Below are 24,781 nucleotides of genomic sequence, written 5' to 3' on the forward strand. Positions count from 1 at the left end.
GAGGCCAGGCACTGCAAGAACATAAGCAATGCAAACCAGGCCTCTGCCCCACAGTGGATGGCTCCAACCAAGCCAGAGCATGGGGCACCTAATTTTTTTTTTAGGACATGTGTTATTGTCCTATAAATTTTGCCTAGGGCCCAGTGACTGAAACTCAGGGGTAATAGGCAGATCTGGCTAGAGGGGGGAGAAGGGGCAGTAGATGGTCCCACATAGACCAGAGATGCTCCAGAGCCTCTGTCAGATGGGCCTGGGTAAGACTGACTCTAATGGGCAGCGAGAGAGAGCAGGTGCTCACCCTGGTATAGGGGAGGACACCTGGCTCTTTGGAGGAACAGAGGCCAACTTCTAGAATCCAGGCCTGAGCCTTGTCTCTTGAGCTGTGGTTTGGACTGTGCCAAGGCGCAGCCACAGTGCTGTTTTCCTAGGGCACCTATTCCTGAGCCACATCTTCAGTCCTTTTTTTTTTAATTTTATTTTTTTATTTTGAGACAGGTGCTTGCTAAGTTACTTAGGGCCTCGCTGAGTTGTTGAGGCTGATCTTTGAACTCACGATCCTCCTGCCTCAGCCTCCTGAGCCATTGGGATTACAGATGTGCACCACCACACCAACTCACTTTCTTAACTAGCAAGAGTAGACTTCATTGCTTCCCATCAAGAACACTGCCCAGCACAACAGGATTCTAGATCCCTCCCAGGTCCTGACATCCAGTTCCTGGTTCAAGCTGTTTCACATGAAACTACAAGCACTGGCCTGAGATCACTCAGCTGAATGGAAACAGGACACACTGAGGCAGAGCTGGGTGAGGCCAGCCTAGTCCCAGATATTTATTGCAAAGAAGGCACTTAGGACAGACGGCCTTACCTCACATAGCCAAGAATGGACATCGACTTCCACAAAACTACATGCTTTCTCCTTTTATTAGCAAAGTTCTTTGGGGACACATAATTTCTAGTGCAGGGCTCAGTAGCCTGACCCTGCTGTCACAGTTTTAGGAACCTAGTGAGTGACACAGCCTCAAAAGACCTCCTCTGGGGCCTCCTCCTGCAGAAGCAGGAAGTGGTGGTCTTGGCCTGCAGCACCTTCTTCTGGGCTTCCAGGATGTAGAGGGTCTGTGTGGTGAGGCAGCTGACCACGGGGTCAGGGTCCTTCTGCATGTGCCTCAGGGCTGCAACACAGATACAGCTATGAGTCTTTGACCAGAGAAAGGCCACCAGGCTGGGCAAGAGGGACGGGTCCTGCTATGGGAAAGGAATAGGGTAGTGGAATGGGACTGGCATCTTCTAAGGTAGGACAGAGAGTCCACACTGCTCAGTTATAAGCAAGATCCAAACATGCCCAGAGCTTGGAGATGCTGGGCCAGCACTCATCCCCAATCCTTGTGGTCCACTCTACCTTCCCCTCCCTGTTTCTGCCCTCCACTGATAGAATAATGCTGGCCTCCCAGAGAGCTGCAGCCAGGGACTTGGCCACACTTGGGAACCACTCTATCAGGGACACAGTGCAGAAAGGGGCGGTCACATCTCAGAAAGACGGTGGAGGAGCATGGACGACAACACCAACAGTTCTGGAGGCTCCCAAGTAAAGGAGCTGGGCACACTTGGGGGCTGAGTCCCCCAAGGAGGAAGTTGGCCGTCTCTCTTAGAGTTCAAGGAACCATCCTGACTGATGAATGGGGTCCAAGCAAGATGGCAATGGGGGTGAGTGATAGTGGGGTCTGCAGGGCCTTGACCAACACCCCCAAATCTAAATGCCCCAGAGCCAAGCCTCTTCTTCACTCAGCCTGGATGATCATTTTTGGAGAGCCACTCCTCGTTCCTGAGCCTTCCCCACCAACACGGCACCTCCAACAGATGGACGCAATGGGCGCCTGTCCAACTCACCTGTATATGCATCCTCAACTTCATCCATCTCTTCCAGGTTGAGGGTTTGGATGATCTGGCCTGCAGGGGCACACAGAGGCACCTCAGTGGTGTCCTGGCCACCAGTGCTTCCCCTTCCTCTCCTCAAACACTCACCACTGCCCCCTTGGTCTGCCTTTCTCTCCTGTGGCCACCAGCCTCAGGTCTGAACATTTCCCATAAAGTCAAAATTTCTGTCCCTGATTTTCTAAAGGGTTCTGACCAAACTGGGCCAGGTAGAGAGGCAAGCACCCCTCTGCTCCAACTCTGGCCTCTCAGGACTTGCCCATTCAGCTACAGGAAGGTCAGCCAACCCAACCAGAGGCTTCCTGCAGGTGAAGGTGGTCGGTGTCATTACCAGAGTCCTGGAATAACTATGGGTCTTGTAACTACGTCCTGGGTCCTCCCTCAGTCTGCCTGATGGACCGTACACCAAGGACATAGTGGCTCCAAGAAAACAGAAAGCCGTACCTGCAAACCACACAGCTGCCTGGCGGACGAAGACCTGTGGGCTCTTGAAGAGAGTCACACATTGGTTCAGAAACCAGATGGCTTTGCTCGCCTCCAGTTGCAGCTGTAAGGAGAGGTGTTCCATTACAGAGAGGCCATGGCCGGTTCTTCTGCCTCCTTGGACAGTCTTGAGACTAACCTGAGTTATTCCCTGAGTGCCAGAATCTATGAAGACATTCTACACCTCCTCTCCCTACCCCAGCTCCTCAAACTTACTTCCTCTGTGAAGCCTTTCTGGATGAACCAAGCCACAGGGGTCACTTTCCCTGACCTTGGCCCAATAGGAGCCTAAAATTCATATAGATTTACCCCAATCTTTGGCTCACCCACATTTCTCCTATTTCCAACATTGGAACAGTGAACCTCATTTTGAAATATTGTCTATTTATAACTTGACTTAAAATTTTCAATCTCATGCCACATTCTCTAGGCTGCAAAAAAGGGTGTGTAGACATCAATCATGTCTATACCCTTCTATTAGAAGGAGGGCTGCATATAATTAAGTGTTCTTATAACTTCCTCCCCTGCCTTGGGATACCCCGTTTTCTGTGTCTACTCAGACTTCCTCCCATGAAGGTCTTAGGATGATGTGTCCTTTCCTTTACACAGTGACCATTAGCCTTAACCCCTCTCCATGTCCCCTTCTAGCTTCTTCTTTCCTACCCTCTTTTTTCATTTTGCAGTAAAGTTTTTTAGTTTTTGTTTTTCCTTTGTTTTATTTTGGTACCAGGGATTGAACTCAGGGGGACTTAACCACTGAGCCACACCCCATCCCTTTTTTGTATTTCATTTAGAGACAGGGTCTCACTGAGTTGCTTAAGGGCCTCCCTGAGTTGCTGAGGCTGGGTTTGAACTCACAATCCTCCTGCCTCAGCCTCCAGAGCTGCTGGGATTACAGGCCTGCACCACCACACCCGGCTGCAGTCAAAAAGAAGGTGAAACCCATGGTTTTTCCCAACATTTTAAAAAAGTTTTTTAGTTACAGATGAAAACAATACATTTACTTTATTTATTTATTTATTTTTGTGTGGTGCTGAGGATGGAACCCAGTGCCTCACACATGAGCTACAACCCAGCCCCTTTTTCCAACTTTTTGGTAGCAGGATCTTTTCCTCAAATAAAAATCCTAACTGGAAATGTCCCCTGCATCAGAAGGGGTGCTGCTCTGGTTGGAGGATGTGAGGCTGAGCCTGCCCTCCTGCTCACCTCTGCCACGGTTGAAGTTACCCAGGAAATCTGTCATTTTGCACCACAGTCCCCTCTTCCTACATCTCCAACCCTGACTAGGCAAGGGTCACCATTAGCTCCCATGGTCCAAACCCAGCCTGCACTCTGGTCTGGCTGCTCCCAAACTCATGCTGCCGTCCTACTGCGGGCCACCTATTGCTGCCTGGAACTTTCCTACGTGACAGGATCCCTTTCTTCTTATTCTCCTTTGACTTTTCACTTGACTTTCTTTCCTAATGTCCTTCAAAGGATGCTTGAACTGGTGTTTCCTGGGATCCCGGGCTGACTTACAAGCTTCCTGACCCACTGGCCACTTCCCTAGCTGAGCAGATCTGGGTCGGTGATTACAACTTCCATCAACCGTTGGGAGGTGTGTTCAGTGTTCACAAATCCCGTCTCTAGCACGTGCCCCAGGATTCAGTGATATATTCCTAACTTCCAGTGCTCTAGATCCACCCATAGACTTTACAAACTTGACAGGCACAAAATCAGTCCACCATCTTCCTCTCACACTTGACCTTGCCCTATATTCCTGACCTTGCTCCATGGCACCAGTGTCCACTCAGGTCAGAAACCCAAGTGGCCTCCACCTTCACGCTCCACATTCAATCAGTCTCCACAACCAGCTAATCCTATCCATGACTTCATCTCTCCCTGAGGCCCCTAATTCTGTCCCTTGGAACCTTTCCTCTGATTCCACAGCCTGGGCCGGGGGATTTATCTAAAGTGCACAGCTCTCCAACCATGCCACTGCCTTGTTGAACACTTCAGTGGCTCCTGCTGCCCGTAGCACCACATCCTGCTCCTTGTGGCACCAAACCTTCATGGCACAATGTGGCACGGTCTCCCACTCCTGGGCTCTCCTGCCCAGACTGCAGGCTGCCACCCAGGACCCAAGACCAGCCTGCAGACCTTCTCATTTAGTCCACATAATGTTTTACATTGCAAATTATTTGCTAACATAAATGTGGGAAATGTCACCTAGAATCAGGATTTTCTGCTCTCAACATTTGGAAGATCTGGCCACCCTGAGCCCATTTTCTCTTAGGGAAACAACCCGTGCTCAACTGGGGACTATATTGACTGATACATGAATTTGTATCAATCAAAACCTATTTAGAATCTGTACCCAGACCTTGGCCTGGTCATTCAGATATTACAGAGTGCTTTTACACAGTTCAAGCATACACTGGGTTTTCTAGGAAGGCATCTGTAAGACAAACCCAAAACTAAACTTTCAGGGAGAGATGACAGTGTCAGTATGTTAGCAAAAATTATTCATCACTTTGGAAATCAAATCACCAACAATAAAGCTTCCTTTGATGTTTGATCTGACTCTGCACCAGAAGCAGATCTGTTCACAGTGATTCTGTGCAAAAGGGGAAGGAGCCTTCATTATGTCTTCAAGGGAAATGGAACCAAGCACTCACATACATTATATTATGTCCTTTATATTACATATGTTTATGCATGCTGGGTTTTTTTTAAATAAATTACTTTCATTTGTCCTTTGGAGTTAGGGCATTCTGCTTATTTGGGAAATATGAAGCATGGGTAGATGCTAAGATTCATGAATTTCACTTGGAGGAGTAAAGAGGGTGGTACCAAATATGCGCTCTATCCAGTTGTGCTGCATCTGACCATGCACAAAGGCTACGGGACAGGTCTTAGTCTTCAGTCTACACAGTCTGCTTCTCTGGCTAGCGTTTCCTGCATGGCCCTGCAGCCATTTGTTCTGCCCCCTACTTGAATGTTTCCAAGCCACTTAGAATTCCCCACACAACAGGCCTTATTTCTCAGGGCAGTTGGAGGATCAAGTTCTGTAAGGTAATATGTGGAAGGTCCCCGACAAAGTGAATCCTCAGCTCCACATCCCTGTGTATAGTGTCCCCTTGGCCTGCACTTACTCCTGATATCTTCTCTTTGCCTAAGTGTCACCCTGCCTTCCATGTCTCCCTCTAAAGATGATACCTCCTCCAGGAAGGTTTCCTTCAACTCCCAGACTGAGCCGAGGGCCCTCCATTATACTAGGAAGTACAACCCTCTCTTACCAAAATTTTGTGAAATTATCCACATGTGTGCCTGGTTCTCCAATTTAGATGGGAAGCAAGGAGGACAGAAGGCAAAGGAAGATCTTGGAAGCAAAGGGCAGAGGAAACAGAGGGACTGGTACCATCTAAGTGCCCCCACACAAAGCAAATGCTCGATGACCGGCTTATAATTGAACTGCTGCTGTGGCCACCACAGCAAACCCCTAGCTACAGGAGAAAGGACCGGAGTGCTGGGGATGCCACCTTCCCTTGCACGGGGGCAGAATGGTGAGTCGGCAGCTGGCTTACCAGGATCCTGAGAATGGTAAACACATCTCTCTGGGTGAAGACTGTTTTCAACTTTGTCCAGCCCAGTAAGGTGGCTGTGTGGCAGAGGGAGAGCTGGCAGATCTGGGGAGACAAGAGGCTTGGCATAAGGGGTTATGCAAGTGGGGTTGGGCAGCCATGAAGGGGCACCCAGAAGGGAGACAGAGAACAGTCTGTCCAACTCCAGTGAGATGGAAACTCAGGGAACAGATAGGGATCCAGGATTAGGAGCAAGACAGGAGTTATCTAGGCATCTGGCTGTATTGAAAACCCCTGTTACCCATGAAGGAGAACTTGCAAATCACACACACACACACACACACAAAAGTGACTTTTCCAATTGCTGTGATACTGCATAGAGACCCAGAGCAATGGGACTCTCCACCTCTTAACCTCAGTCACCAACTTCCCATGCTTAAAACAGTCTCTGAAATCACATTTACCCAAAGTCTTGTTTTGTGGTATACTCTACCACTGAGCTACATTCTCAGCACCTTTAATTTTCTTTTTTTTAAATTTTGAAACAGGGTCTTGATACATTGCAAGGCTAGCCTTGAGCTTGTGATCCTCCTGCCTCAGCCTCTCAAGTTGCTGGGATTACAGGCACATGCAACTGTGCCTGGCTTAGATTTCCCCAATGTCTTAATTCTTCAACTGGTGGTCACTGCTCTGAATCAGGGTCAGCTCTCTCAGGAATATCACTGCTGACTCCACTGGGAGGGGCCCTGAGCCACAGGATAATTTCTTTCAAGCACTTGTTCCACAGCATCCTCAGATGAGCCCAAAGAGGCCTCAGAAATGGCAAAGTCGCTGCTCTGTGAGAACAGAGTGTCCTCTTACAAGCTAAGCCGGTTTGGGGGTTTTCTAGCTGCAGTGCCCACTTCTGGTTTCCTGGGATCAGAGCTTGGCCCATCCAGCTCTCTTTGTTCTGCCCACAACACTGTCTCCAACTGGAACTGGCCTCCCCAGGGAGCCTGTCCACACTAAGGGGCACAGAAAGTGGTCTCAAAGAAGATTGCAGAAGCCAAGGGCAGGGAAACAGAGAGAGGGACTGGTACTAATCAGTCCATGAGATGCTCCTCCTCAGAGTTTTCACAACCACAATATTCTACTGCAAGTTGGTGGCCAGCTGGATGGAGCTAGGAGCTGGAGAAAACTCTGGTGTCGTATCTTGTCATCTCTAGTGTCTCTCCGCCCCCCTCACCTACCTCCCCTCCCTCTCTCTCTTTCAGTACTGAGGATTGAACCCAGGGGCACTGTACCACGGAGCTACATCCCCAGCCCTTTTTATTTTTTTTATTCTGAGACAGGGTATCACTAAGCCACTGAGGCTGGCCTTAACCCTTGCAGTTCTCCTGTCTCGGTCTCCCAAGTCGCTGAGGTCATCTCCAGTTTCTTCTGGAAACTCTCTGAGGTCAGAGACTAGTGGATTCCATAGCCACTGCTCACATGCTCAATATTTACCCACCATGGAATTGGGGACCAAACAAAGGCTCTGAGGGCTGGCCTCTCACCTGAGCCACATCAGTATTCACATCCTTCAGGTGCAGCACAAGGAGAACTATGGAGTTGAGCATCTGCTGCTTCAAGGGGAAGACAAGGTGTCTCTTCTTGACCTTGGACAGGAGATTCCCGTAGACCTGGAAGGCCATCAGGCGCAGATCCTCGGGCTCCTGGGTCAGAAAAAAACACATGCAAGGAACACACCTCTGCATCTGTCCACTGGTCACCCAGGGTCCGGAGTCCCTGGGCTGCTCCTCCCCCGAGATCTGCTTTGATTCTCCAGTAACACGACAGTCATGAGACAAGAGCGCAGAGGCAGTCCCCTCCCCACAGAAGAGCACTAGGTCAAGCTCGAGGGAATTCTGCCCAATTCCTCCTCTCACAGAGGCCTAGAGGAAGAGGGACCCCTCAGGGGACTTCACCTCCTCCAGGAAAGAGCTCAGGGTGAAGGCCAGCTGAATCAGGAAGAAAGAGGAGTGCTGCCAGGTGAGGTCCTCCAGGAGGTGATTCAGCGTCAGGAAAGTCTCCTCCACGATGCAGTGGCAGGAGGAGTAGCAGCATCTCAGCACGTGCGGCTGCAGGATGGAGAGCCGCCTCACCTGTGGAGGGGTGACCGGGGTGACCGTGATCGCCGCTCAGGAAATGCTCTTTCCTGCTCTCCTTTCAGTCCAAGCCCCACAAGCCAGAGCCCCGGGCACACTGCCAATTTTCACCCTGGAACTAGGGCTGGTTCAGCAAGTGGGTTTGGTCAGCATGAGCTGCTCAGGAGGACAGATGATTTCTGCCCTCCGTGGGAAAAGGGGAGAAGACAGAGGAGCCGCCTTCCCACGACACCAGAAGTTCCCCTCCTCATTGCCTGACGATGAGGCTGGTATTCAGGAGACCTAGATGGCATATGTGGGATCCTGGGATTGGCTGAGATTATCCTCAGTGACCCATGGGACAGCCTCCTCAGAGGGCCTCTCCTGGGGAGGGAGGGAGCAGGAATGGCCCAAGCCCTGATCCTGTGCTTGGTGGACTGGCCTCAGGAAGATCTGGTCTCTGATTCCAAGGGTATGTCCCACCCTGTCTATTGAACTCCAGGTTCTTTTCCTCTCCCAGATGACAATACTTCCTGAGAACCTGCCTTGGCCTCTGCTTCATCTTACCAAGTTCTTGTGCTTTGCGAAGACCTCTGTCACCTGCAGCAACAGCTTCACTGTGGTTAGCTCCTCACACTTGAACCAGTTTGCTAGAATGTGGGTGGCAATGTCATCCACAATGGCTGCCACATCTGGGCACTGGAGCAGCTGGCAAAGGAGGCCAAGAAAGATAGTGAGGTGCACAAGGAGGAGACAACTCCCAGTGACGCTGAATCTGGGTTCCTGCTCACGAGTAAAGACGGTTTTAAGGCTTTGGAAGAATCGGTGGAGAGACCAGAGTTAGAGGGTCTTCCCACCCTTTCATTTCAGGATGAGAAAAGTAAGAAACCTCAGTCAGTTCTCAAATATCCTCATGTTTCCATTGGGAAGCAAAGACTCACTCAACCACCTGTGAACATCTCCAGACAATAGCAATGTGGCACAAACCAAAAGCAAGCAAAAAAAAAATTATTTTAAGTGGGTGCTAAAGGAAAATTTATAAAGAAGTGGAACTTGAATAAAGAGAACTTGAATGCACATCTAAGTCTTACAGACTGGAAGGCGAACAGTTCAATAGGACAAGAAGCAAAGGAAATGGGGAGGAATTCACAGAAGCGCGTGTGTGTGTGTGTGTGTGTGTGTGTGTGTGTGTTCAGTTGGGAAAACTGGGTGTGGCAAAGCAGGAGTGTGGCAGGGTTGAGGGAAGGGCAACTTGGGAGGAGCATCCCATTGGTGAGAAGCATTGCTTATGGCCAACAGGAGGTCCCAGGAAAGAGATTGGCATGCATCTTTCTCAGTTGCTCCAGGCATGGGTGAGGTGGGTCTAGACTTCCAGCCAGTGGGGATGGGGAAGAGATGTCTCATGAGTGCTGCAAAGCACACCTTAGTCAGAAAATGAAAAGAGAGAAGTCAATGACAGGTCCCCAGAATAATACTTTTTGGAAGAGAGAAGGTAGAGGGAAGTTATTATAAGATCTTTGCCACTATTATTCCATTGCACTGGGTACCTTGGGATCAAGCTGGGCAATATCAAGCAAGCAAAGCTTGAAGGCAGGCCCAGTCACTGACCTAAACAATTAATTCCATTTTGACCCTTTCTGACTCCATTTGAATTCCAAGAACCACACAGGTCTGATTGATTGATAAGCATCTTTATGACAAGAGACCAAAACTGCCCCAAGCAACAGTCGGCCTCTCATAAAAGGGTCCCCGTAAGCCGGAGCTATAACCCCATAAGGGAACACAGGCTGCCCTTAAGCAGGAACAGTCATCCCTCTGGGAACTGAGTCTCCCCCTCAAGATGGGATCACCTCCCCAGAGCTTCATAGAACCAGTCCTGAGACCATGGTCTGACCCAGATGACTTACTCTACCAGCTGCTCAAAACCCAGACATCTAAGCCCCCAACCCTTGTCTTTGTTCCCCTTTTCTGTAAAACCTCAAAGTTTCTGTCATCCCTTGAAGTCAGATTTTTGGTCACCCCTATGTCTCCTCTTCCTGGAGTGGCCATCTTGATTAAAAGCTTCTCTCCTTTCCTTTACCACTGTGTAAGTCTTCGATTGGCATATGGGAACAGGTGGCTGAGCCTGGTCTGTTGGGATCTACTAGGGCAAGGGGCTTCACCCAAGGACTCCAGTAACAAGGTGTTGTTGTTGTTGTTGTTGTAGATGGATACAACATCTCTATATGATTGATTGATTGATTGATGTGGTGCTGAGGATCAAACCCAGTGCCTCACACAAGGTAGGCAAGTGCTCTGCCACTGAGCCCCAACCCCAGTCCCTGGGGCATTTTCTTATCTTTCCACTTTGGGCCAGTTTGCTCTGCTTTCTACCACTACCTGTGAAGCAGAGAAGAGAACCTTAGAATTTTCATGCCTTGGAATGATTAAAAGCCCTTGAGAAGTCCTCTACCAACAGGGCACCTACCAATAGGACCTTGCTCTTTGCTTTGGTCTTCGTCATTTGAGCATTTTGGGGCTATTTGGGCATAGGCCGTTTTTGGTTTTGTTTTGTTTTGTTTTGTTTGGGGGGGTACTGAGGATTGAACTCAAGGTACTCAACCACTGAGTCACATCCCCACTTCCATTTTGTATTTTATTTAGAGACAGGGTCTCACTGAGTTGCTTAGTGCCTTGCCATTGCTGAGGTTGGCTTTGAATTCGCAAACCTCCTGCCTTAGCCTCCCGAGCCACTGGGATTACAGGCGTGTGCCACTGTGCCCGGCTATTTGTTTTTGACAAGGAAATTTGAAATCCTATGGTACCGACTAGAAAAAACAGACACAAAATAGGTGATGAATCAGGGCTTGGGAGATCTCTGTTGTAATTTGCCTAACAATGGGAAATACTAAATCTATACCATTAGGAAGCCCCCTAGGGAGAATTCTAGATGTCTAATGATGATCTGTGATCCATGATCTAATTATAGCTATAAACCTATGACTAAGAAAAAGATGATTTATTAATATAATACAGTATGGCCTATGTGTATACCAGATGCAAAAGACGCAGCCCCCAAACAAATCACTGAATTATTATACTACTTTATAGTTGGAGCTGTTTTGCCAAATATTAAAGGGGAAGAAGGAATGTTGCTGACCCCTTGAAACGCTGCAGCTCCCCTGCTGCTTGCAGACCCCACGGTTTTGATATGCCTTTCTGTGTGTATCAGAATGTTCAGTTCCACTGCTAGGGACAGACCGACTCTGTAAACTCAATGATCAGGTAAACTCCTTGGAGAAGCCATAAAAGTGCCACCAGAACAGGCACTTCATCTTCAGCTGATATAAACCCAGGAGAAGCCAGCAGGGGTGAGTCAATGCCAAAGTTCTTCAATCTATCAACAAGGCCGTGTAGGCCAATGGGCCAAGCCAAGAATGCTCTCCCAGTTAAAAGTTCTTTTAAAAGAGGGTGCAGCGAAGCCCCCACCTAAAGCAATATCTGCTGCGGGAGACACCCAAGGAAATCCAACCTATACTTCAAAGAAATTTTAAGTGACCGACTGATGTCTGCCTCCACTTTGGGACTGCCTAACTTTAAAAAGCCATTTAAATTGTATGTAAGCGAGAAATTGGACTGGAAGTTCTTGTTTAGTTGCTGGATGAAGCTCCCCAACCTGTAGCTTGCTTCTTATAGCAGGTGATCACACAGCCAAGGGATGGCCACCTTGTTGCTAGGCAACAGCAACCATGTATGATGTGCTAAAAGATGCTGAAAACTTAATACTTGGACAACGTACTGCCATATACTTGCCACATCAGATTTTAACCTTGCTGGAACAAAAGGCAGATACTGCCTAACTGCTGGGAGTTTGGGTACATAACAGGCAAACTAATTAGATGAGCCTAATGTGTCTCGTCAAACAACATTAACTTTAAGCAGAGAGACCCTGCTGTCTGTCAGCAGGTCGCGAGGCTCCTACCCCGCACCATAGATCTGTGGAAGTTCTTGATTCTATCTTTTTCAGAAAACCAGACCTGACATCAGTCATTTGACCACACAGACTGGGAATTCCTCACAGGTAGAAGTGGCTTCATGAACCATGGAAAATACCAAAATGGGTACGCAATAGCAATTTTACAAGATGTTATTGAGTCAGATTCCCTCCTAACAGTTATCCCCTCAAAAGGCCAAATTAGTAGCCCTTACTGGGGCCCTCGATCTTTCAAAGGGAAAGGGTTAACATTTATGCTATGCTGACTCAAAATATGCCTTTTGATTGTCCACACCCAAGAAGGGAGAGAGAAAGAAAGAGTTGGAGAGGGGGCCGGGGACTTACAGCCTCTACTAGCAAGGACATAAAACATCCTTGGACATCAACTCCTGCAGACTGTCTTTGTGCCAAAAGATGCCAACTTTGGGCCAAACACAAGGGGCCCAACAGTGTGGGCCAAATCCCTTTGAAGATTGGCAGGTAGACTCCCCTCAGATGCCTAAAGTTGCTGGAAACTTTAAATGTCTCCTGGTTTCTGTTGACACCTCTTCTAACTGGGTCAAGGCCAACCTCAGTAGGGTGGAAAAAGCCTTGGAAGTGGTACAGGCTCTACTAAAGGGCATCATTCCCAGGTATGGCCTGTCTGACTCCATACAATGTGACAATGGCCCTGCGTTTGTCTCTTGAGGCCGTGCAGCAGGCCAGTGGAGCTCTAGGATTCTGCTGGAGATTACACGCAGCCTGGAGACCTCGACAGGTAGGAAAGATGGAGAAGATAAGCCACACTCTCAGAGGACTTTAGCCAAAATTTGTCAAGAAACTGTTCTAACATAGGAAAAGGTACTGCCCATTACTTTCCTTCGCATTAGGGGGGCTGCAATGAAGCCCCTCTGCCATTAACTGTGGGAGACCCTTTGGAGACTTCCATAAAGGGCCACAGTCCCCACAATTAAAATATGAAAATAAAATCAGGCATAAGTAGAGCAGCTTAATCAAGTTCTAACTTCTGTGACTTTGCTTCCTCGAGGGCAAAATCCTCCTCCCCTGAGGACCCGCTGCACCTTTTTCAACTGGGAGATGGACATGGAAATATCAGGGCCCAGAAGACCAGCAGATTTAAAAAAGAAGAAAAAAAAAAAAGTGGACAGGCCCTCCGATGTTCTCTGAATCACTCACGCTTCTTTAAAACATGGCGGTGTCAAGCCGAGAATCCACCACACCAGAGTAAAAGGGCACCACCGGGAAACAGCCCTCCTGACCCTCGGCAGGATCAAGAGAATCCCATTGGATGATGGTCCCCCCAGGACCTCAGAGAGCACAACTCCGCCAGACGCCTTAGATAATCATGAATCACACTGCCGTCACTCTTTGTTTCTTTGTCTTTTCCTTACTCCCTATGGATCTGGTCTAACTTGTTTGCTGACTGGGCTGGGCCTCAGCAATAGATCCTTTCAGTAGTAGGCTAAAATCAATTCCTTCTAAATGGAGGCACTTAATGTTTGACAGTGTTATTTTCCTTCCTTTTCCTCTAAGTGACCTCTGCTCACTTCCTTTGTAAGGCTGGTGCTCGTACTGTTTGGGACCAGCATGGGAACAAAGTGCCTCTGGTATAAAAGGGACAGAGTTTTATTATCCCATCAAGGTCTTCCATTCCAAGACTCCCACATGGCCCCTATCAGCAGGAAATGGCCTTCTGCCCTCCCCCCAGCAGACATGGAATGTGACTTGACAGGGGGATTTGAAGGCGGGTCCAGTCATTGACCAATTTCATTTTGTCCCTTTCTGACTCCACTTGCCTTTTGACCTGTTTTCCTTCTGAACCACCTTCTTTTGCAGTTACCTTGGATTCCAGGAACCACACGGGGTCTGATTGATTGATAAGCATCTTTATGACAAGTGACCGAAACTGCCCCAAGCAACAGTCAGCCTCTCAGAACAGATCACCCCATAAGATGGTCCCCGTAAGCAGGAGCTATTAACCCCATGACGGAACCCAGGCTGCCCCTAAGCAGGAACAATCATCTCACTGGGAACTGAGTCACCCCCTCAAGATGGGATCACCTCCCCAGAGCTTCACGGAACCAGTCCCGAGACCATGGTCTGACCCAGATGACTTACTCTACTGGCTGTTCAAATCCCCCAGCCTTACAAGTCCCCAACCCTTTCTTTGTTCCCTTTTTCTATAAAAACCTCAAAGTTTCTGTCATTCCTTAAGACAGATCTTTGGTCACCAAACCCCTACATCTTTTCTTCCTGGGGTGTCCACACTGATTAAAATATCCTCTCCTTCCCTCCACCACAGCGTGAGTCTTTGATTGGCATATGAGAACAGGTGACTGAGCCTGGTCTATTGGGACAGGGGCCTTCAACCAACAACTCTGGAAACATAGTGACTCCAAGGCCCCCAGCCCTGGCTGCACATTACAATCACCGGGAGAACCTGCTGCTCTTTGGATCCCATGTCACCCACCAAGAGTCTGATTTGGAGTCCAAGCGTCAGTGTTATTTATTTATACATTCTCCCAAATATCCAACTATGCAGCCAGGGTTGAGGATGCCTGGGCCAGACATTCATGGTTTTGGAATGCATATGTCAGCGTGGATACCATGATACGCAGAGTCAGTGTGATGTGGCAACTAGGAAGGGCTCTCGTCAGCACTGCAACCTCCACACAGCAGCCTGTGAGCTCATGTGGTGGAAAGACATTGGAATGCAAATGGAACATCAGGAGTTAAAGTAGTCCCCCCACACTCCCCAGTGTGTGTGTGTATTTGTGTGTGTGTGTGTATTTGTGTGTGGGTGTGTGTGTGTGTGTGTGTGTTGCTGGGGATCAAACCCAGAAAGTTTATGTGAGCAAGAAAAAGTCAAACAATAATCAATAGGATGATTGATGGGCAAAAGAGATGGGAAGGAATTCAGAGAAGGGCAAGTTCAAGTCACAAAATTCCACGCAGAACTGAAAACTAGAGCAAACAGACATTGTTTCACATCCATCGGGAGAGATATGAATTTGGATGTAAGAAGAGCTAAGACGGGAGGCTGAGGCAGGAGGATCACTAGCTCAAGGCCAGCCTGGGCTATATAACAAGACCCCATCTCAAAAAAAGAGCTAACCCTTGGTGGAAGTGATCAGGAGGCTCTCTCACACTTTACTAGCATGAGCGCACATCATTACTTTGGAAAACCATCTGGCAACACTGTGTGTGTGGGGTGTGTGTGTGTGTGTGTGTGTGTGTGTGTGTGTGTGTATTTTAACAGGAGAGAGATGCCTATTTGTTGCCTGAGAGATATCTGGGGATGAAGAGCCGGGGGTATAGGTCTCATTGGGTAGGAAACAAGAAGGCAAAAGTAGGAAAAAAAAGGTGTTTTTTGTTTGTTTGTTTTTTAAATAAAGAAACCTGTGTGTATGGTTTCATTTGTATACTTGTGTTAAATTGTATATGTATAGCCGGGCGTGGTCGCACATGCCTGTAATCCCAGCAGCTCAGGAGGCTGAGACAGGAGGATCATGAGTTCAAAGCCAGCCTAAGCAACAGTGAGGAGCTAAGCAACTCAGTGAAACCCTGTCTCTAAATAAAACACAAAACAGGGCTGGGGATGTGGCTCAGTGGCCTAGTGCCCCAGAGTTCAATCCCTGGTACAAAAAAAAATTATACATGTATATAGATTATTTAAAACAACATTAAGAAGATCAAAGTTCATCAGCTACATTGAAGATGTCTGCACTTGCTTTTGCAGGCACACCTGGGGGCATGCTTATGTGGGTGTCTGTGCTTCTATATTAATGGCAAAGAAGCTTTCAGGGACAAATTGCAAAGGTTTTCACCTGTCAGGCAGGCAGATCTGCCCTAATTTACTTACTAATTAGTGAGTTTCTTAAATTCTCTGGGCCTCAGTTTTCATCCTCTACAAAATAGAGTTAATAACATCGTTTCCACAGTTACAATGAGAATGAAAACAGCTGGGCTCTGGTACAGGGCCTTTTGAAATGTTTCTGCTTGTGCTTAGCCCAGGGAAATGGATGAAGATACCAAGACAACAAGCTGGGAGCTTCAAAGGGTTAGGAAATGTTTGAGAGCTTCTAGATCTTGACCCACTTTCTTACCCAGTACCTAAAACCCCACGGTTCTCCAATTTGAAATACCTCTTTAATTGCTATGAATGGGGTCCACCCATCTTCCTGCCTAGAGCCCCTTTGAGCCTTTTCCCAAACAAACTGTCCCCTCCGTTCCCCTCCTCAGCCTGAAGCTCCAAAACAGGTGACAGAGGAGTGAACACCTGTTCCTGTGTCCACTTGTTTATGTGGGTATTGTGCATTTGGGGGAACTTGTAGGGTGGTTCTCAGTCCTAGCTGCATTTCTAAAACACAGGACTTGGAAGGTTCTAAGCAAACTGATGCCTGGACCCCATCCTAGACCAACTCAAACAGAAGAACAAGGCAGAGAGTGGGGAAAGAAGGGAGGATCATTGGCAATAGCATTTTAAAAAAGCTCCCGACAGGACCCTAATATGCCACCAGGGTTCAGAACTACTGTTCTAACAGAGTGGCAGTCAGTCACCTTGTGATACCTACTGCTCTCTCAGGCTTGTACCTGGTGCCATTTCTCAAAGCTGGGTTCAAGGACTCCCTGTACTACAACAGGAACTGAGGTACTTTCAGGAAAGGAAGACTTCTGGGTCTTACCCCAGACCTATTGAATCCAAGTCTCTGGGAACAGGGCCCAGGAATCTGCATTTTGAACTGCTTCCTCAATGAGATGAGGTGACGTGATACACACTAACGCCTGAGACCCAGGGCACTAGGCATCCTCTTCCAGCCAGACCCCCGCCTCCTACATGCCCTCATTCCTGCATCCTGAGCAAGCATTCGGCCAACATGATGTACATCCTTCAATGCACATCTCAGCACCCACACCAGCATGCACATCTTAGCACACAGCAGTAGCACCTTCCCGTGAGATTCAAATGCCCTGTAACCCACATAAGGGTACATGAGGTCACATTAGGATAATATCTGTTTATGTTCTAGCATTAGTATTGTGTTATCTCCTATCATTGTTCAAAATAATCCAGTTCCTGTTTTTTTTTGTTTGTTTGTTTGTTTTTAAATTAGTTTGCTTAGATTTTAAAAGAAGCCTATTTAAAGCTGTGATGAGGCAGAAACTGTCCCAAACTTTTGCCCAAACACTGCTGGTGGAAGTATAAATTGGTACAACTTTACTGGAAGGCAATTTGGTGTCAGTATCAAAAGTCAGAGAAGACATTTATGCTTTTTGAACCTATACTTCCACTTATTATAGTCAATACTTAAGGTAATAATCTGACACATGGGCAAAGGCTTTTGCACAGAGATGCTCATTACGGTGTTATTCATAATAAGATAAAATTAGAAACAGAATGTCCAACCAATTATAGAACATCTTTATGATAAAATATTCTATCACCACTGAAAGTTATGTTTACAAAGAACACAGAATGACACAGATAGAGGCCTGAAGAGAGGGGGACACAGAATATTAAGAGACAATAATCTCAACCCTCTCACACACACTTTCATACAGACAAAAAACTAAAAGTGATTTCCTTTGTGCATTGTGATGATTAATGATTTTGCAATATTGTATTTACTTTTTCCACCTTTTATATAGATTTCCTGTGAGGTAACTTGAGTTAACATTGAGTTAATTGGGGTACTGAGCCAAGATCAATTTTCAAAGGCTCATGTGGCTGAAGGAAAGAGCTGTGTTGTTCCATAAAGTCAGGGCAGAAGAAATCAAATCCTATAACTCAAGAAAATCTAACAAAGTTTTTTTTTGTTTGTTTGTTTGTTTTGTTTTGTTTTTTGGTTTTTTTGTTTTTTTTTTTTTTTTTTTTTTTGATCAGGGGGTGGTTTGAACTCAGAGGCACTCGACCACTAAGCCACATCCCTGGCCCTATTTTGTATTTTATTTAGAGACAGGTTCTCACTGAGCTGCAAAGCAGCGCTTCACCATTGCTGAGGCTGGCTTTAAACTCACAATTCTCCTGCCTCAGTCTCCGGAGCCACTGGAATTACAGGCCTTCACCACTACACCTGGCCCTATTTTTATTTTATTTAGAGACAGGGTCTCACTGAGTTGCTTAGCACCTCGCTGTTGCTGAGGCTGGCTTTGAACTTGCGATCCTCCTGCCTCAGCCTCTGGAGCTGCTGGGATTACAGGTGTGTGCCACCGTGTCCAGCCTAATGATTTATTATTAGTAACATCCCCCAATCCTTCTGGGAGGTAGGGAAAGTCAAACAGGCTGCCCCCTCTGGCCAGTGGCCTTCCCAGGAGGAATCCATTGCCTTTCAGAGGGACCACCTCCCCCGCCCTCTTCCCCTCCGGGCCCCAGTCACCTCTGTCAGGAACACAAGGGCTGTTACGTGGTTGGGGCAGTTTGTGTCCTGGAGGATCCTGATGATGAAGCTGAAGATGGGGCGATTGTGCCAACAGTTCTTGATCACCAGGGCCCTACCGACCAGAGCACAGTGATCAGCGGGAGGCCTGGGCTGCAGGGAGGATCAGGAACGTGGAAGGTAGTCCTCTGGTCAGAGCTCCAGGCGTGGCTTACCTGGCCAGCAGGGTGACTCCATCATAGTGTTTCTCGGGATTCACCAGCAGATTCCAACCCCCAAATATGTTCACATACTCCATGTGTTCCTCATACCCAGAACTGCACATCAAGGTCTTCAGGGCCTCCACTGTAGAACTGAGGAGAGAGCAGAGCAGGAGCAGGCCGGAAGTCACCCCCACTGTGCTCCTTTCTCCCCAGCCACCTGCCTGACTCCCAGCCTCCCAGTGATGGTGGATTGCTGGCAGTGGGACAATCCATGTTACCCTGTGGAACCTTTCACAAATGAGGAACCCGTGGCCAAGAAGGTACTGGCCTCCCCAAGATGACACGAGAAGCCTGCCCAGGGGTAGGGAGGGTATCCTGGTCTGCAGACCCAGGTGTCTTGTTTTGATTTCACTTTGGTACGTACAGAATCTCTGCATGAGCCTAGTAAGCCAGACTTAAAGAGTCTTTTTGAAAAAGTACAGGAAGACGTCTCAGGATGCTGTGTGAGCAGCATCCCAAGGGCCCCGCAGGAGGGGAGAGAACAGTGTCGTGTCTGCAGGCCGGAAGCCGGGCGGGGGGTGCTAAGCCACTCACACAGGAGCCCACAGCCAACGAACCTCACAGGGTCCACACATTCGATTACAGGCTGCTGACCCTGGATCATTTCAGCACTTCCTTCAAGCACCAGAAGGGAGACCTGGAAGAGCAGCCTTACGAACAGGGAGGAGAAGAAGCCATGCAGCTCCATCCGCCGACTGGGTTCCTGCAAGAGCTCGTAGATGGCCCTGGTGGCCTGGGGTAAGGAGGAGAATGGGAGCATCACCACCTTTGCCTTGCCCAGTGAAGGCCTGGCTGCCCACAGCAGGTCAGGACTAAGTTAGCGGGAGCCAGGAGAGCACAGGGTGTTTCCAGGTGGCATTGTTTTAAAGCACTCTAACAGCCATGGTGGCTGTTTTGTCTCCTCTCATCCTTGAGAGTTAAGGCAGGGCTGGGTGTTTGTCTTCGGTCCATTCACCCCTGGGAACAGGAATCTAGTTCTTCTATCTCCCCAACAAGGCAGCCAGCATGAAACCCCTCCTTCAACCCAACCCGAAGACCCCACTGTTACAGTGCTCAACCCCACACTGGAGACAGCCACGCACAGCACCCTGCCAGCTCCGTTCCCAGCACCCGGCCCCTCTGCCAGCCCGGCCCCTCCATACAATCAGTGGGGAGATCCTTGATGGGTTGCTTGGCTCCTGGTCGTTCTTTGCCTGCAATGGAATCAGCCTCTGCAGCAGATACTCCATGATCGTCTCGTAGCCTTTCGGGAAGGATGCCAGGATCTCCCAGGGATGGTGTATCTCTCTGCAAAGTCAGAAGCCACCAACATGGTTCCCCCCAGGTGGCCCTCTCTCCCTGGGTTTCACCATACCTCCAGGGGAAGGGCTCCAGGCTCTTGGCCCCGTCCTCTTTCTTCCTTCTTTCTAGTCTCTCCCTTCATTATCTTTCATTCCTTTCACCACCTCCAGACTTCCCCATTCCCTGTCATCTTCACATAGGTAAATCTGAAATTGTCCCCTTTGGCATAGGAACCTGACAAGGACAACATCTGAGACCAAGTTTATCAGCTCTACTTGAATGCCTCTGATCAGTCCCATCCCTCTGGCCCTGTCCAAGCTCCCCTTACAGCCCCAGACCAGAACACCACCTCATCTGCCAGACTGCCCCTCCAGTCTGTGACACCCAGGGTCACTCTGCAGGCCAGATCTGACGACTTCCCTTCATATCACCCTTCCAGCCTCCCGAGCCCTCTTTCCTCTGTAGTGTCATACATGTTTTTCCCTCTACCTGGCATATCTCTCTACATCTAGATCTGACAAGATCGCATGCAGAACAGAAGTCCATGCCTGAAAATTATTTTCTACAAAGAATATAATAAAATTTTAAATCAAGCTGTGTAATGTCTGCAAGATGGTATAGCCTTTTGAAATAGGAGAAAGCAACAGGGAAATGAAGGAGAGATAAGAGACAAAGACAGAGACCTCACTACTGGTAACATGGCACCCCGGGTGCTCTAGGGACCAAGACAAAGAAACAAATGGTCTTCAACAAAATAATGGCAGTCGGACTGCCAACAACTTCTTAACAGCAACCATGGAAAGCAGAAGACAAGAGGTTGAACCTTCCAAGAACTGAACAAAGATAAATGTCAACTTACAAGTTTCCCAGCAAATCTATCATTAAGGCAGATTTGCTTCATTTATGAATCAATAAAAATAGAAAGCTTGATCAACAGATTCTCACTAGAGGATAAACTCCTAAAAGACAGGTTTCAAGAGAGAAGAAAAACAATTTCATAAGGAAAAGTTTGTGATGCAAGAAGGGATGGTACACAAATAAAATGGTAAATACGCCTTTAAGTCTATATACAATGTTAGTGTAAGAATTATGCTGTTAATGGTAGCAAAAACTGGCTGCATGGTGGTGCACACCTGAACTTCCAGTTTCAAGGGAGGCCAAGGCAAGAGGATCACACGTTCAAGGCCAGCCTGGGCAACTTAGCAAGACCCTGTCTCAAAGTAAAATTTAAAAAGGGCTGGGGGGCAGAACCTAGTGGTCAAGTGCTTGCCTAGCACGTACAAGGCCCCGAATTCAACCCCTAGTGTCACAAAATAAATAAATGAATAATAGCAAATAACTAGAAAAAGCCATCGACAAGAGAATGGATAAGATCTGGAGCATGGCTTCTGTTACTTGATATTATTATGTCTATGAGATTTATCCATTCTACAGAGAATGCAATAGTTGATCTTCACACAGCTATATAAAATTGGATTGATGTGTGTGCCAATATTTGTTTATGCAAAAACTCTTCATGCATTGAATTGTACACAGTTTTGGGCTATAATGAAAAATGTCTCTATAAATATTTATGTATTTGTCTTTGCATGCACACATTATATATACACATCGTTTTTGAGTGTGAAACACTGCACAGAAATAAAAAAGATTATCATAAAAAAAAAAAACCCAGCACGGGAGCTGCAGTTGTGGCTCAGTGGTAATGTGCTTGCCTAGCATGGGTGAGGCACTGGGTTCGATTCTCAGCACTGCATACAAATAAATAAAATAAAGGTCATCAACAACTAATAAATAAATAAATAAATAGAATACAAAATAAAAAAACAAAAGCAAAAAAACCCCAGTATAGTAGCCTGCACCTATAATCCCAGCAACTCAGGAGGCTGAAGCAAGTAGATCACAAGTATGAGGCCAGCCTGGGCAACTTAGTGAGACTCTTGTCTCTGAATTTTAAAAAAGGCTGGGAATGTAGCTTAGTGGTACAGCACCCAGGAGTTCAATCCCAAGTACCACAATTAATTAATTAATTAATTAATCACACAATTAAATATTTTTAAATAATTTAAATGGTTGATTTCTCTACCTCTAACAGTGAGCTGAATGAACAGTGAACTGACCTAGCAACATAATATTAAGAAACTGACAGATCAGCCAGGCACGATGGTACACACCTATAATCCCAGCAGCTCAAGAAGCTAAGACAGGAGAATTGCAAGTTCAAAGACAGCTTCAGCAATTTGGCGAGGTCCTAAGCAACTCAGTGAGACTCTGTCTTTAAATAAAATACAAAAAAAGGGCTGGAGATGTAGCTCTTCTTGAGTTCTCCAGGGTTCCATCCCCAGTACCAAAAAAGAAAAAAAAAGAATTTGACAGATCAGATAAACAAAATAAATTCAGATATGGACGAGTTACTAACACATTTAATAAGCCTGATATAATAGATAACTTTGTGTGTAATAGAAAATACAAGTTTTATTTCAAATACCCATTAAATATACATTGAAATTAATAACCATAATCTTCCTAATCTATGTACACTCTTTCTCAGACACACATCTCAATACATTCCCAAAACGAGAAGACTTTAAGATCATGTTCTTTAATTTTCATTTAAAAAAAAAAACTAGAAAAGATGATCATATTATCTAACCTCTTGGAGACTAAATTGTTAAAGACAGAAAACTATATAAATTTTTATACATTTATATAGTACCTAGTTGATAACATCCAAAATTGATTCCTGATTTTAAAAGAAAGTTCAGCATATACAGAGTAAAAAGAAACTTTGTTAACATGATAAAAAGCATTTATTAGAAATGAATAAGCCAGGTACTATAGAAAGTGGCTGCAGTCCCAACTATTCAGGATGCTGATGCAGGAGGATCACAAGTTCAAGGGCAGCCTGTCTCAAAATAAAAACTAAAAAGGACGGGGGCTGTCACTCAGTGATAGAGCACTGACTTGCCTAGCCTATGCGAGGTCCTGGGTTCAATCCCCAGCACTGCAAAAGGAAGAGAGGGAAGGAGAAAGGAAGGGAAGGAAATTAACCATAAAAACTTAAAGTAAAAAGCACAAGATCCTTAGAATAGAGGAAGGGAACAGTAGGAAGGAGGAAGGGAGGGAAAGGGGAAGGACTGGAGACTGAATTAGAGCAAATTATATTCCATGCTTTTTTCATCATGTTGAAATTAATCCTAATGTATAACTAAAAAGAATCAATTTTTTTAAAGTTTTTTGAAAAACAAAAGGCCTCTCTCTCCCCTGATTTAAACTAACGCCACTGGAAAAATACAAAAAGACTCCATCATTCCTTTCTTAGTAATTGATAGGTGCATAGACAGAAAATCAGCAAGGATACAGAAGTCTTGAACACCACCAGCAACTGTCTTAACCTAATTTACAAAACATAAATTAGGTTAGAGACTGAAAAATTAAGAAATAGCAGGCAGATTGGAGAGCAAAGCCCAAACTAGAAAAAGTATCCCTATTGAGTACATCTCCCAGATTTTTTTTTTCTTGGTCTCCCACCCTGACCTGAAGGTGACCCCAGTGTTAAACTATGCAGCAGGCTCAGGCAGCGCAGTCTCTGAGCGAAATTGTCTCTTTGGCCAGAGGACTGGGAAAATGGGCCCTTGTGAGTTGGAGCATGAGTGGAATCTTTGTTTCTTTGTCTTTTTCTCTCCCCCCAGCCCGGCCCCGGGTGACTCCAGTGGCAGAACCGCGTGGAGGTCTTCCCCTTCTTCTGCAGTGTTTTGGCAAATGCTGGGGATGGAACCCAGGGCCTGGCCTCTGCCGGGCAGGTGCTCCCCAACTGAGCCAACTCCAGCCTCCTGTTGTGTTTCTCTCTTTTCTCACATCATCACCCTGAAGGTGGTTGTGTAAAACTCTAAGGGGAGCCCAGCTTTCCAGGTGGAGGACCTGGGAAGGGGTCCCCAGGAGTCAGAAAGTGGGGGCAATCTCAGAAAAGAGCAAGGAATTCCCTGATTCTGTGTGTGAGCCCGTGCAAGTCCTGCGATTACTCACACACAGGTGCACATACGCAGGATGGGCCAAATTACCCCCAGCCTCCGGTAGAAGAAGAGTCACCAGCTCAGAACTCCAGGGTGGGTAAACATATTCTTTAGAAATGGAGGTAAAACATGAAACACTTTCACAGGAAAGAAGACTAAAAGAATTTGTCACCCAAAGATGAGCTGAGGGAAAATTGTAAAATATCTGGGTAAATATAAGAGACTATTTTTCTCCCTATTTCTAATGTACATATATAAACTTAAAGGGAGAAAAATAATAATGCTGTATATATTACTTATATATATAATATATCATTATATATTTAAATATTCAATATCATTATTATATATACAATTATATATTGTATGTATTATATATTATATCATTATATATTATTTATAAAACTTAAAAAGTATGACATTTTCAGTGGGTTTTCTTTAATATGTGTAGATGCAAATGGTAACTGTAACACAAAGCAGGTAAAATGGAGGAAGCCATATGTTGATACTTTCTTGTTTTGAGGTTGTAAAATATTAAAATTAGACATGAAACTATAGATATGTACCTTCCTAACAATCCCATAAATTGATATAAAATGTCAAAATCCAATGAACACATCTAAATGTAATACCTAAAACAACTCAAATAATTCAAAAGAATGCAGGAAAAGAGAACACAGGGACAAAACACAAAGGGACAATTAGAAAATAAATCATAAAATGGCAGATGTAAATCCAAATATTATTAATTACATTAATTACAAATGATCTAAATGTTCCAATTAAAAGAGATT

At 46.4% G+C, this 24,781-nt stretch overlaps 1 protein-coding gene across 1 annotated transcript in view; it reads right to left on the reverse strand.

Annotated features, from left to right (window-relative positions):
- Positions 1-984: 984 nt before the first annotated feature.
- The window catches only part of LOC308651311 (maestro heat-like repeat-containing protein family member 7), a gene marked incomplete at its 3' end in the record, with an annotated part of 39,843 nt that continues 16,046 nt past the window's right edge, over positions 985-24,781 (reverse strand). The window contains exons 11-21 of the mRNA XM_081298228.1: positions 19,836-19,980; positions 19,251-19,426; positions 18,646-18,783; positions 18,431-18,545; positions 8,648-8,788; positions 7,922-8,098; positions 7,511-7,669; positions 5,979-6,080; positions 2,374-2,476; positions 1,885-1,944; positions 985-1,169 (exon numbers count right to left, since the gene is read on the reverse strand). Coding sequence (XP_081154354.1) covers positions 985-1,169; positions 1,885-1,944; positions 2,374-2,476; positions 5,979-6,080; positions 7,511-7,669; positions 7,922-8,098; positions 8,648-8,788; positions 18,431-18,545; positions 18,646-18,783; positions 19,251-19,426; positions 19,836-19,980 — 1,501 coding nt within the window. The remainder of the gene's footprint in view (positions 1,170-1,884; positions 1,945-2,373; positions 2,477-5,978; positions 6,081-7,510; positions 7,670-7,921; positions 8,099-8,647; positions 8,789-18,430; positions 18,546-18,645; positions 18,784-19,250; positions 19,427-19,835; positions 19,981-24,781) is intronic.

Source organism: Spermophilus citellus (assembly GCF_964194105.1).
Source record: "Spermophilus citellus genome assembly, chromosome: 6".
Lineage (NCBI taxonomy): Eukaryota > Metazoa > Chordata > Mammalia > Rodentia > Sciuridae > Spermophilus > Spermophilus citellus.